This window comes from Molothrus ater, chromosome 21, assembly GCF_012460135.2.
Source record: "Molothrus ater isolate BHLD 08-10-18 breed brown headed cowbird chromosome 21, BPBGC_Mater_1.1, whole genome shotgun sequence".
Taxonomy (NCBI): Eukaryota; Metazoa; Chordata; class Aves; order Passeriformes; family Icteridae; genus Molothrus; species Molothrus ater.
In genome coordinates this window covers 6,275,973-6,289,826 of record NC_050498.2, presented here as the reverse complement: position 1 = coordinate 6,289,826, position 13,854 = coordinate 6,275,973, and the positions used below count along the sequence as shown (strand labels likewise).

General features: G+C 49.1%; 1 protein-coding gene across 1 annotated transcript in view; it reads right to left on the bottom strand.

Moving 5' to 3' along the window:
* LRRC75A (leucine rich repeat containing 75A) overlaps window positions 1-13,854 on the bottom strand; it is a 57,609-nt gene that overhangs the window by 27,260 nt on the left and 16,495 nt on the right. The window contains exon 2 of the mRNA XM_036395276.2: window positions 6,080-6,208. Coding sequence (XP_036251169.1) covers window positions 6,080-6,208 — 129 coding nt within the window. The remainder of the gene's footprint in view (window positions 1-6,079; window positions 6,209-13,854) is intronic.

Here is a 13,854-nt window from a genome sequence, read left to right as displayed (position 1 = left end):
CACAGGATCTGCAGTAATATTGCACTTGGACTTCAGAGAAGCAATTAGAGAAGGCAATAAAATCCGAGGTGATAGATGGCCCTGAGGGGGACATGGAAGATAAAATTGCAAAAAAAAAAAAAAAAAAAAATCAAAATCTTCCCTGAGAGCTGCTGGAGGGTACCCAGCTCAGCTTCCACAGCAAAGGAGGAATGGGAGCAGGGTGGGGAATGGCAGGGAGGCGTGTGCTGCATTTCCTGGCCCTAAAAACTGCCTGAGGTGTGGGGAGGAGGCCTTGGAGCATCCTCATTTCTAAATTGGACCCACTTGAGTGCTGGGATGGGAAGATCACTTAGGTGCCACTGGAAAGGTCACTGGAGCAGCAAAATTTTAATGCTGAATCCATCTGTATGCTACTGATAGAGCTGCCATGAAACAAAGGGAGCAGCTAAAAATCCAGGAGAGATTACTCTGGATTTACTCATTACTCTGGAAACATCTCAGCAAACAACAGGTTAATCCTTGCAGCTGGTGCACAACAGAAAAAGAGAAAAACACCCACTGGAATCAGAGTGCTCAGGGGATGATGGCACTCTCAGGAAAGGGAATGAAATCTTGATTTAAATGAGGATCAATTGGGCATTGCTATGCACTTCATGTCATCCCATTTGCTTTTCTTGTTTCACTGTGTATCAGGTTTGTTTTATTTTTGAAATTTCATTTCTTCTGTTTCTCTTTTGTCTCTTTGTTTACTTTTATACCCTGATTTTAGGGAATTCAATGGGAATAATTTTTGGTCCTTTTCACTGCACCTCATTTCCCCTCAGTGTACTTGGTTGTAGTCACTCCATTTCAAATTTTCTGTGGTTTTTTTCAATTTCATTTCTATTTGATCATATCTCCTTTCCAGAGTGTTTATTCCACTCTGTCCTCTGATTTCAAGATTTCATTCCCTTTCCTGAAAGATGGCACTGCCTTCCCCCTCAGCACGCACAGGGAAGATGAAATTCAGAGGAAAATTGGCATTTCTCAGGGAAAATCCCCCTTGGAACCGCAGGTCTCATCCTAGCAGGCACCCCTCACCCTCCTCTGTCCCTTCTCTGCTCCCAGGATGAAAGCAGATGTGAATTTTCGAGTTATTTATGTCCCAAATTCAGCACATCCCAGCGAGCCTTTCCCAGCCTGGATCAGCTGGGATCCCACGGGAAGCAGAGCCCAGGCCAGCCCCCCATGGCTGCAGGAGTGTCCTGGGATATTTCTGGGACATTTCTGTCATTCCCTGGGGGTTCTCAGCCCTGGGAGGGGTGGCGGGACCCCCTCCCATCCAGTCCCTGCTGTTCCCTGCAAATGTGAATCCCAGGGAAAGGGCACAAGGCTCAGCTCCAGCTCATTCCCCACCTCTGCTCTGCAGGGCACAGCACAACTGGGGATTTAGCGGGTTTTTTTAAGGGAAAAAGAGGTGAGGAAGGAGCAGTCGAGGGTATCCAAGCTCTCCCAGCACCAGCAGGGAAATTTCACTTCCAAGTGCTCCAAGCAGATGTGAAAACACGGATACAGACCCAGGAGCTGTGCTGGGGCTGTCCTGGCAGGATGGATGGCAAGGGGGAAAAGGAAAGTGACAGAGAAATCAGGAGGATTTAGCAAATTACCCAACAGCTCTTTGAAGATGGGAAGGGTGGGATAAAGCTCTTAGAAATCCCCAAATAGCCCAAACCGGGAGATAATCACTCGCTGGACTTCGGCCAGGAATCCCAGTCCCTGCCATCGAGGAAGAGCCATCACTGGAAGCCTCCCGGCACCTTCCCTATTTACAAAAACGCTTTGCTTTTATTTCTTTATTTTCTTTTCCCTAATAGAGGGTGCCTCCCCTCTGGAAGGAGCCACACAGAAATTGTTCAAATGACAGGAAAACAGAGCTTCCATCCACCCAGGGCAAAATCCACTTTGCTTCCACTCTCCAGCTGCTTAGAAGAGCTTTAAAAACTCCCCCTGTCCCCATTTATCTTGAATTTCAGTGGGGAAGATGAGGATGATGTTCCCTGTTGCACACAACAGGGAATTATCTCAATCCCAAATTGAGATACTTGCCCAAATCCGCTCCCCTGTGTTTGAACAGGGTCACATCTTCCACCAGAGACCTGGAGGAGCTGCTGCCCAGGAGGGGCAGGAGAATGGCCAAGTAAAGCTGGATTTTGGGATGGTTTGTTTCATTTTTGAACAAAAAAAAAAGCTGCTGCCCAGGAGCTGCAGGAGAATGGCCAGGCAAAGGCTGAATTTTGGGATGGTTTGTTTCATTTTTGAACAAAAAAAAAGCTGCTGCCCAGGAGCTGCAGGAGAATGGCAGGCAAAGCTGGATTTTGGGATGGGGCTCTGCTGAGCTGCTCTGCCAGCCTTGCCCTGCCAGAAAGCAGCAGGATGGGAATCAGCAAAGCCAAAATCTCACTCTGGGCAACCTTCAGGTCTTGGAGGAGCTCCCAGGTACATCCCAGGGGTTGCAGTACAAGGGCACAAGCCCCAAACCAGCCTTGCCCGAGGCTCCACTTTGCCTTTCTCCAGTGCTTATCCCAAATCCAACAAGTCCTCAAGCTGGAGGGAAGCCTGACTCACTCCTATCAGAGCCATCAGTCATCCACACACGTGGCTTTGGTGTGTGGAAAAAAAGGAATTGCTTTAATTTTCCAATAGTCCAGGGCCAGATATCCCTGCTGGCAGAGAGAGCTGTGAATTTTTCATGGGGGCCCTTTCACTCCTCACTCAAAGTTTGTGTTTTCAGCTCCTTCTCTCTGCAAACCAGAGCAGCTGCAGGAGGTTTGCTGCAATCCCACAGCACATGGCTTTGCTGGGGTGTTTTGTCCCCTTTTCCTGGCCATGGGGACAGACAGACAGACAGACATCACCCTGAGGGCAGCACCCACTGATTCCTGGCACTGGGATTTGGGAAGTGGCTTTGGAGCTGAGCTGCTCTCCAAGGAACCTTTTCCACGAGGAGAGAGGCAGGGAGACAAAAGACTGGCCATGGGAGAGAAAACACTTGCTCAGATGTCTTTGATCCCCCTTTCCTTGCTGGAAAACTTCCTGCACAATCTGAGTTTCCTGAACAGCAAGTCTGCCCCTTCTGAGGCCTCAGGAACCCCAAAGGTGACAAGAGCTGCACTCCAGGACCTGGGTTTCCTTGAACAGCATTAAACACATCTGGAATGGGACCAAATCCAAGCCCTGACTTCCAAAGGGTCTGGGAAGGAGATTTTCCTTGGCTCCTTTCACACCCCAACCCACAGGCCAGGCTGGGACCTCAGCAGAGCCTGGGAGCAGCAATCCAGCCCTGCACCACTGCCTGGACACCCACACAAAACTCACCCAAACATTTCCACCTCTCAAATTGCTCCTTCACAGCACTCCAGCCTCCTCCAGCACAAGTTACAGCTTTTGGTTTGGGTTTGCTGGCTGGAATCAGCATCCCCTGAGCTCCAGAGCCACGCTGGGGAGCCCAGGCCAATTTTTCCTGGCCATACAGACTCAGGCTGTGTTTACCCAGGGCTTGGAAAAATGATTCAACTTTTATTTTAGCTCAGAGGAGAGACCAAGGGGTCACCTTTAAGCTAAGGGTGGTATAAATAGAAGCTGAGTGAAAAAAGCAATGTACAGAGTCAGGAGAGCCTCTCCAGGAGGGAGGAGGGAAGCAGGACCCCATAACCCTGAGCAGGGACATATTTAAAAGAGAAGGTTAACAGAGCCCAGGGTCCATCCACCTCTGCATGGATAAGGACAAGCTCCCAGCTGCCTGAACATATATATTTATGTATATTTGTGCCACAGGACTCAGAGCAAAAGCCAAAACTTGTGCAGCACTCCTGGCCCTGAGTGCTCTCCTGCTCTCACACATCGTGCCAAGGCTCTGTCAAAGTGAAGAAAGTCTGGGGGAAGAGAGGGCTGGGAGCTGGAAAATAACCCTGGTGACTAAAGCAGGCAACTTTCTGGGGACTTAGAGAACATCAGTATCTCAGGAAACCACCAAGAAAGACTGGGATGAAGTTACTTTTCACTCAGCTGCCAAAAAAAAAAAAAAAGGTTTAAAGCACAGCCAGTGGCACCCAAAGCTGAGCAAGGCAAAGCCACCAATGAGGAGCTGCAGCACAGCCCTGCTGCTGCTGGAGTTGCTCTCTGCCACCTGCACAACCCCTGCTTCCCTCTCCAAGGCAACACCCATCCATCCATCCATCCATCCATCCACCCATCCATCCACCCATCCACCATCCACCCACCCACCCATCCATCCATCATCCACCCATCATCCACCCATCCATCCATCCATCCATCCATCCATCCATCCATCCATCCATCCATCCATCCATCCATCCATCCATCCATCCATCCATCCACCATCCATCCACCATCCATCCATCCATCCATCCATCCATCCATCCATCCACCCATCCATCCACCCACCCACCCATCATCCACCCATCCATCCATCCATCCATCCATCCATCCATCCATCCATCCATCCACCCATCCATCCATCCATCCATCCATCCATCCATCCATCCATCCATCCATCCATCCATCCATCCATCCATCCATCCACCATCCATGCCTGGTGTGGTGCTTTGAGCTGTGCAAAGGATGTGGAGAGCACCAAGGGCATCCAAAAAGCATCTCCTGCAGAGTAAGAGCCTCAGTGCTGCACAGGCTGATCATTTGGGGTTTTGCCAGCACAGAATCCCAGAATTATCAGGCTGGAAGGCCCAAATTTCCCAGCACATGGCCCAGGATTGTGTCCAGACAGCTCTGGGATCTCTTCAGTGAAGGGAGGCTCCACACTCCACATCCCCCCCTGGACAATCTGCTCCAGCTCTCACCTGCATTGGGAAGAAATTCTTCCTCATTCTCAGGTGGAGCTTCCTGGGCATCAGTTCCTGCCCATTCCTCCTGTCCCACTGCTGGGTCCCTGCACACAGGGACAGCCAGGGATGAGGACCCCTCTCAGCATCTCCTCTCCAGGCTGAGCAGCCCCAGCTCCCTCAGCCTTTCCTTGTCAGAGATGCTCCAGTCCCTTCTCCTCATTGTCCCCCTGCTCTGGCCCCATTCCAGGAGCTCTTCTTGCCCTGAGGAGCCCAGAACTGGACACAGCTGTCCAGATGTGCCTCTCAGGGCTGAGCAGAGGAATGAGGACTCTGCATCTCCCCACTGACCCTGGCACTGCCTTTGGTGCCAAAAGAAACCTGCAGGGGGACAGGGGAGAGCAGGAGCTCTGCACTGGAGCAGCTCCAGGCCCAGGAGTGGCCTCAGGGTGTTTTGATGGGGAATCCAGAGCTCTCCTCCCATGGCTCACCCTCAGGAGGAGAAACCAGCTCAGGCACAGGGCTCTGGAAAAGGCCAAGCTCAGCAGGGGAACGGGGCCTCTCCGCCTGGAAGCGTGCCCGGCACGAGAGCAGCTTTCTCCACTTTCCCAGCTCATGGGGGAGGAGGAAGGAAAGGATTTATTCTCCACAGGAAAAGGGATCCATGGGTGTCCCTGCACAGCACAGGGGTGTGGCTCCATCTCGATCTCATGCTGTAGGACATGGAGAGCCATCCTTGTCTCTGGAGGTGGAGATTTGGGTCCCTGGTGTCCCCTCCACCCTTCCCAGCGCCTTTTACTGAGTGCAGAGAGTTTTATGAAGCCCTTCAGAGTCAGACTCACACCACAGCCCAAACAGCACCTTTGTGGCTTTGCCTCACAACATGAAAGAAATCTGTAAATTCCTAAAAAAAAAAAAAAAAAAGCAATTTCCCTCCTTTTCAAACACTGGTGGAGGCTATAACTGAGCAAAACATCCACAAGAAGCAGCAGAGAATGACTCCATCCCTTCAGACGCTCTCACAGGAAATGAAAGACCTGTTATTAGCAGGAAATACAGCAGAGTGATGCCTGCAGATCCATCCACCCATGGGTGATGCCTTGCCACACACAAGCCAAAAGGAGTACCAACATTAGCCAAATATCACTCGTTCAGCTGGAAAACCTGAACCTCTTGGCCCAGACCCACCCAGAACTGGGAGGATTTTCCACATTCCCAGTTTGCCAAGGCACGAAATGAGAGGAGACCATGGCACTTACTGGTTTGGGGCAGTGGATGTATCTTGCCAGGCTGATGATGAGGTCGTGGGTGATGGGATCCACCAGGTTTCGGAAGCTGGCGTAACGATAGAGGACATCATCCAGAGAGGTGGACTCCATCCCTAAATCCTGCAGGAAACAGGGCAAAGGAGCAAGGTTAGGTGGGACAGAAAAGCCAGAGGTTCTTGAAGTCAGCCCTGACTGGAGGAGGAAACGATCCCCAGCAGCTCCCACTGAAAATGTTGTTGGAGGGTTTTTGTTTTCCCTGCAGTTTTGGTGACAAAGAGAAGGATGGGACACTTTGTGCCACCTTGAGGGAAGCTGCACTCCTGGCCTTCACCTGCTCTGCAAAGAGGCTTTAGGGCTGCAGAATCAGCCTCATAAACCCACTGAGTCAATGACACCCTTGGATAAAATCAGGATAAAATCCAAGATGACCCTGGAGATCATCACACAGAGCTGCAACTGGAGAATAAATGCAGCACTGGAGTGTCACAGATACATTTTATGAAAATTCCTTTCGTTAGGATTTTTTCTTCTAAGAAGCTGAGAGGCCTCAGAAACAAAATGTAACCAATGGTTATCTGCTGCTGTGGAATGCAACAGGTGCATCTGGGATTGGGCTCATGTGGTTGTTTCTAATTAATGGCCAATCACAGCCCAGCTGTCTCAGACTCTCTGGTCAGTCACAAGATTCTATTATCATTCCATTCTTTTTCTATTCTTAGCTAGCCATCTGATGAAATCCTTTCTTCTATTCTTTTAGAATAGTTTTAATACATAATTTTCTTTTAATATATATCATAAAGTAATAAATCAGCCTTCTGAAACATGGAGTCAAGGTTCTCATCTCTTCCCTCGTCCTGGGACCCCTGTGAACACCCCCACACTGGAGGAGCTCTGGGGCTGCCGTGCACAGGGAGGGAGGAAGGAGCCCAAAACTGCAGCACTGCAAACTGGAGGATGGATTTGAGACAGGGAAGAGCCAAGTGCTGGCTTAGGCTGACTGGGAGGGAGTGGAAGCTGTGCCAGTGGAGACTGGGCAAGGTGGTGTCAGGAGCAGCTCAGGTGGAGCTGATCCTGCCCCAGGCATGGGCCAGACCTCCTGAGGTCCCCTCCAAGGCTGATTTCTATGGTTTGTGATTCTTAGGCTGAATAATTTGAGGAGTTTTAGCAGAGATCTCCCCGTATGGAACACATCAGTGCACAGGGATGGGAAGGGGAAGCGTTATACACAGTGTGCTCCTTTCACCTCAAATATATTCCTGTGTATAATACCCAAATACTCTTTTTATTCCTTTTTGAACTTCTTTGACTTCTCATGGAGCTGGTGGCACCTGGCACAAAGAATTTCCTTTTGACAAACACAAGCCGGTAACACTTTGGCACCGTGCAATAAATTAAAGCTTGTCCTGAGCTCAGAGATGCTCCAGCCCCAAAAAGCCCGTGAGAAAGGCACATTGCTTGTAGGTGTGGATGCTCTGTGATTTCAGACAGGTTGAAAATAAACATCTACACTTTAAAAAAAAATCCATTGAGCCTTCAGACACAACAGCCCGAGGGATCTCACATTCCAGCAATTACAGCTCAGGCCACAAACGAGGTGACAAGTGTTTATCCCACTGGTTTCCTTGGTATTTTTAGGATCAGCCCCGCAGCACTGCCTGAGTTAACACCAACTCCTTGACTGCAAAGAGGTTATTTAGTAAAGAAAGAGCCGAGGCAGTTAAAAACCACACACGTGTGAGGCTGCCCAGCTGGGAAATCAAGTGGCCAAACTGATTTCTAGTCTGTCCCACGGCTTCTGCCAAATTACTATTTACAAATTATATTATAGTATACAAATTATATATATTATAATAATTAGTATTTACAAATTTATACAAATTATTATTTTTGTACTTCAAAAAAAATCTCATTGTGGAGAGAGCTTGGGCTCCTTTGCAAGAAGAAGAAGAAATAGAAATTGTGGAGGGAGGTGTTCAAAGGAAACTCCCACTTTTCTAGCGTGGATGTCACCTTCCCAGTATGGTAAAGCTCAGCATTAGGATCAAGCAAACATCAGATAAGAGCTGGATTTGGTCCCTGATCTGTGGCAAACACCAGGCACTACCAGAGGGCCAATCTGGGGACTCGGGACAACTCACTGGGACCTTCAGAATCAAACCAGGCTCAGCATCTTGCCCTTTCAAGCATCTCAAAACCCTTCACCATTTTCTCCTCAGCTAAAATGAGAACGTCCAGCTCATAAATCAGAGAATTTCTCCTCCTCTCTCCTGGGAGAACTTTACATTTTCCACGTGGAGCGTTCCCTGCTCCCTCCTGGTATTTTAGGCACAGATGTCTTTCTCAGCTGCTCCCCAAACCTCTCTGCCACACCAGCATTATCTCTTTTCCACCACACACAATATTTTAAAGCCTCTGAAGGCTGAAACTTGTTCGAGGACAAGTGATGAGCTCATCTGCAATTTAATAACTTAACACCAGTTCACGCTGTCAGCAGCAAATCACCCATCACTGCCTTTGCAGAAAACGCCCAGCATCTGGCTCCAGTCACTTTTTTTCAGCACATTCCTTCTTCCCAGGGGATTTTACCTGGATGGCAAGTGCAGATTTTAAATAAATAAGGTTTTAAAGTGTTGGGGTTTATGAGCCAGGCATGGCTTCCTCAGGGCAGATTTGAGGGGTGTTCAGGAGTGGATCCAAACCCCTGAACTCTGCTGGGGTGCTTTGTCCAGGTGTGGCAGGAAAATGGGAACATCTCTGCAGGAAAAAGGGGAATTTTCAAACACAAATCACCCGTGACTTCTCTGCAGTTTATCCCATTTGTTTCCAGCTTTAGGAAGCTGAGAGCCAAACCATTGATCCATCCTTATCCACTGGAAGGAAAACTTCCTGCCACCAACCAGCTGAGCCTCCATGGGAGACTTCTGGAAATCCAGCAGTGTAAAGCTATCAGTTAAAAAAAAAAAAAGGGGCAAAAAACCAAAAATCCAAACCAACAAACAAAAAAACCAAAAAAATATATTAAAAAAAAAAGCCCCAAAAAACCAAACCAAAACAAAACAAAAAAAAAAAAAACAAAACAAAAAACCACCAAAAACCCCCAAAAAACAAAACCCCACAAAAAAACCAAACCCCCCCCCCCAAAAAAAAACCCCAAAACAAAACAACTACCACAAAAAACCCAAAACAAAACAAAACACCCCACCACCTACCCCACTTTGAGGGGTGAATTTGAAATTTATATCCAAAAATCCAGCAGAAAATAAATGTAACATGTTCCTCCAGCAGCCAGCAATAGAAATTCCCCAGTCACAGCCATGAAAGGTATAAAAAAACCCCAATTATTTTTGAAAAGAAAACCCCAAGCCCAGTGAGAGGCACAGGGATGCTGTGCCCAACCTGTTATTTGCAGCAAAACCCACAGAAACAGCTCTTTTCCCCCAAAACTCAGAGCTCACCCATCACTCTGCAGGCCAACATCACCCAAGGAAAACATCTGGGAGCTGCAGCCCCAACTTTTCTTTCCCTCATGTAAAACAACTTCTTATTCCTTTCTGCTGTCCAAACTGCAGCTTTTTTTTTTTTTTTTTTTTGGAGCCTTTGGAAGCTCCAAATTGTGTTTCCCCGAGTTCCAGCATCCCCCAAGCCACACAGAGCCATAACCAACCACAGCCAAGCCCATTTTTTGCTTATTAAACTATTTATCACTGCAAATTGAATTGTAATTAGGGGGAAATGCAGCAGGTCCCTGTGAGGAGTCATTGAGAAAGCAGCTTCTGCTGTTGTTGTTTTCACTAACACCGAGTTATTGCTGCCCAAATGAGGTTGCTGTGCAAAAAAAGCCTCATCACAGATGCTCACAAATATCCCAAGAGCTGCTGGTTTGGCCAGCACCTCTTCCAAAACTCCTTTATCTCCACGAAATTCAGGGCAGCATCCTGAATTTCCAAGCAGGGAGGTTGGTGCTGTAAACAAGAGTCAGGCACTGAAGGAAGGAAGGATTAATTCAGTTTTCCATCCATCATCTGCTCCAAGTTATCTGGGAAAAATGATTCCAGCAGGTGGGATTAGTGTGGGGAGGGAGGTCAGCTCAGAGGGAGGGCTGGGATGGGACTCAGCCCTGTGTTTTTCTGGATTTTGGACACAACCTGTGTCCTGTGAGGAACATCCAACCACTTCCTCCCACCTTTCCCCAAAAAGATTTTTAAGGCAGGAATTGATTTCTGGTTGAGAGAAGAGTAAAGCACCCCAAAGTAATGATGTCACAACACATTTTGGGACCAAAAGCCAGCCCTCAGGCACACAGGGATGATCAAATTTGCACTTTTGAGGAGGGCAGGCAGCATTTGGGAGCTCAGCACACCTGGATGGGGCATCCCAAAAGCCACCCTGGGAACCTCCACACAAACCAGCAACTGCTTCTGCAGATTTCATGTCAAACTCAGCAGCCTGGAGTAAAATCAGCATTAAATATGCGGGGTATTTTCTGTTTCACAGAGTTAATATCAGTTTGGGAGCCACAAATGGCTCATTCAAGCACTGAGGGTGCAGAGAGAGAAGGGAGTCAATGCTTCAGGGAAGCAGCAAATATTTCCCTGGCAGACTGACTCAAATAATAAATGGTGGCAGCTTGAACCCCCTCCAGGAGGCTGGAATTGGAGGAACTTGGAGAGATGGATTAATGGGCAGAGATGTGATGCTGCCAGCCAGATAATAAACAACTGAGAATAGGAGACTTGCAGAAAAATGCTCTTTTATTTCATACTGCCAGGCAAAGGCAATGACTCCAACTGGAATTTGGCCAGATCACAGTTAACATTTCTTCAGGACAGTGCCTGAGGATGTTTAATGAGGATGGCCTCAGCTCTGCTGGTTTACAGAGCCACTGGGATCCCAGGAAAAGCCTGGAAGTTCTTTTTGGGTAAGGTGACTCCAGGATTTGCTTTGAACAACCCCAACAATTCCCATCCACCACTGCCTTTAATCAACTCTGCCTTGAGCTCACCAAATCTCATCCACTCATCCCTCCTAAAGCAGCAGGAGCTGCCCAAATCCTGCTTTTCCATCCAAGCCTGGGGCTGGGGCTCCAGCTGGGGCTGCAGCCCCAAGCCAGGACCCTGCTGGCCACGCAGAGGCTGCACCAGATGGCTCCTGGTGGCACTTGTCACTTATTCCTGCTGCTCCCAGATGGATGGGTGACAGCCCAGCCTGCCAGAGGCACAAGGGACTCTTTAGGACCCTCCCAAGGACTGTGATGACACAAAGTTCTCCTCCTGCAAAGGGAAGAGGCAGAAAAAGCTGCAGGTCAAGGAGGATTTGAGCAGAGCACAGCTGAGGGGTCACTCTCCCACCCCTCAGCTCCACCCAGAGCCCCACAGATTCCTGGCTAAAACCCAAAGGAAAAGGTTCATGCATCAACCCTGCACCACATCCACCCTGTTAACTCCAGTCTGGCTGCTGGGACCCCCCTTCACAGCTCTGCAGTGAAGCATTAAATGAAAATAGAACCAATTTAATCAAATCTGCCATTTCCATCCTCGTGTGTCTGCCCAAAGAGCTTCCTGGAGCATCCCAGGTGCTGCCTGGAGTATCCAAACCACAGGTCAGGAGCAGAATTCATCAATTCTCATCATCTTCATCAATTTTTCAATTTCTCATCCCTTTGGCCCTGTGACCAGCAGCTCTCAGGGCTGCAGAGGAACTCCTGCCCCAGCATAGGGCTGATTCCCAGGATCAGCCCCAGCCTCAACCACACTGTGCTGCCAGATCCCAGCTGCAAAAAAACTACTTATTTCCACTTGCAAAAGCCTTCTAGATCCCTGCTGGAAAATGGACTTGGAGGAGAGGCTGCCTATTATCTCCTGTCAGGGAAGGAGCCAGAGCTGCCACCTAAGCTCAGTGTGCTGTCAATTCATATGAGGACGGTGATTCATCCTGCTCGGAGACAGCTGGGCTGACTCAGTCCCTGGATGAGCTTGTCTCTCTCATTTACCTGCCAAGAAAAGCCCCTCTAATTAGCTGATCCTAGACATTCAATGTTGAGGCAGCTGGAGCAGGAAAATCCCCCTCGTGTTGCTCTCACCTTTGTTTCCCAGCACAGTGAGCACCGAGCTCTGCCTGGTTTTCCTGCCCCCTCTCCCAGCCCAAACCAGCCCCATCTGTTCTGCAGCTGATCACCCATCCATATTAGTTAGATTTTTATGACTTGCTTCAGCACCCCATGGTTTTTTTTAGAGGTAACCCAAGGCTCAGACAACTCTTGTCCTTGGGAGGTGACAGGAGATGCCTGACGGCCACTGAAGATTTTTATGTGTGTGTGCAGCTCTCCTGCCCCGCCCTCACAAGCAGTAAATCCACTAACAACCCTAAAATAAGTATTTACAGGAACAAAAGAGAAAAGCAGAACTGGGATCCTTGCAGGAAAGGGGAAGAGGTTCACAAGTAGAGGATGGCACTGTCAGATGGGGAGCAATCACTCGCCCTCATGGTTTCCACTGCCCGTGTGAGACCGCCCCGGTGTCTGGGCTTGCAGCAAGTGAACAGCTCCTGGCACAAGAGCAGCATTCCAATCACACAATTCCCTGCTGGGAACCACACACCAGGCTCCCCACACCCCCTCCAGCTGATGGGAGCTGTTGGATCAACACTGAGCCCTTGGTGCAGTCTGCTCCTCACCCCCATGTCCAGCATTCTGTGAGCCAGACACCCCAGCTCTGCACAGCCCTGCAAACATCTCTGCTGGGAAAAGAGTCCAAAAAGCCTCACCCGGATGGCCCAGCCTCAGGGATGACTCAAACAGGCACCAAGGCTGGTGCTGCCTGTCCATCCTGCCACCCCCTGTCCCTCCCCACGTGACTCTGGTGTCACCACTCCTGTTAAACCTATATCCCTACATTATCCGAATCACTTATCACCAATACACTTCCACTTAACCTTCCTCTATATTTCCTAGTATCAAAAACAATAACCAACTGTCATCATCATTCCATAATCACCCCAAAACAAACATGAAACTAACCCCAGAACTAACCCCCCCAAAAAAACCAAACAAAAATATAAATCAGGATCATAAATTGTCAACCAATCATCCACCAAATTTTAGATTCTTGTAGCTTATAAAATGGGGAAGGGGCAGGGGTCTCACAGGTGATGAAGGTCCTCTGAGTTCAGGGGAATTGGGAGGGAAGAAGGACCAGATCCCAGCAAGGGAAGGAGCAGGACTGGGCTGTGGAGAGCCCAGCATGGCAGAACAGATGCTCTGCAGCTGGGCCAGATGGTCCCCAGCTGCTGTCAGGGATTGTGCCTGGGACAGGACCCTGGATCCTGCTGGAGCTGAGCTTTGGCTGATGGGATGGAGGATGCAGGAAAGCTCAGCCCTGGTCTAACAGAGCAAATGAGACACTGGGAGTCCTCCCCTCCCACTCCTCTAATCCAGGCACCTTCTCCAAATTGCCCTCCCTTCACAATTAACACAACCCTGCACGAGCTGCCAGGCTCTGCCATTAATTCTAAGCCAGGCTCTGCTTAGGCAGGAATCAGGATTTATGGTCCTGGCCCAGCAGCTGTCACCAGGAGAGGCTTCAGGAGGAGGCCAGCGTGGGTCTCCTGATGTACAGCAGGTTAAAAGCCCTCTCTGAGCCCATCCTGACCTGCTGTTCCAGGAGCAGGCACAGACAGAAGGAATTGCAAATCTCACTTGAAACAACACATTTGCTTTTTTATCCACTCCAAAAATGTTGCTTTTGATGGCTCCCCTTGCCCTCCTCAGC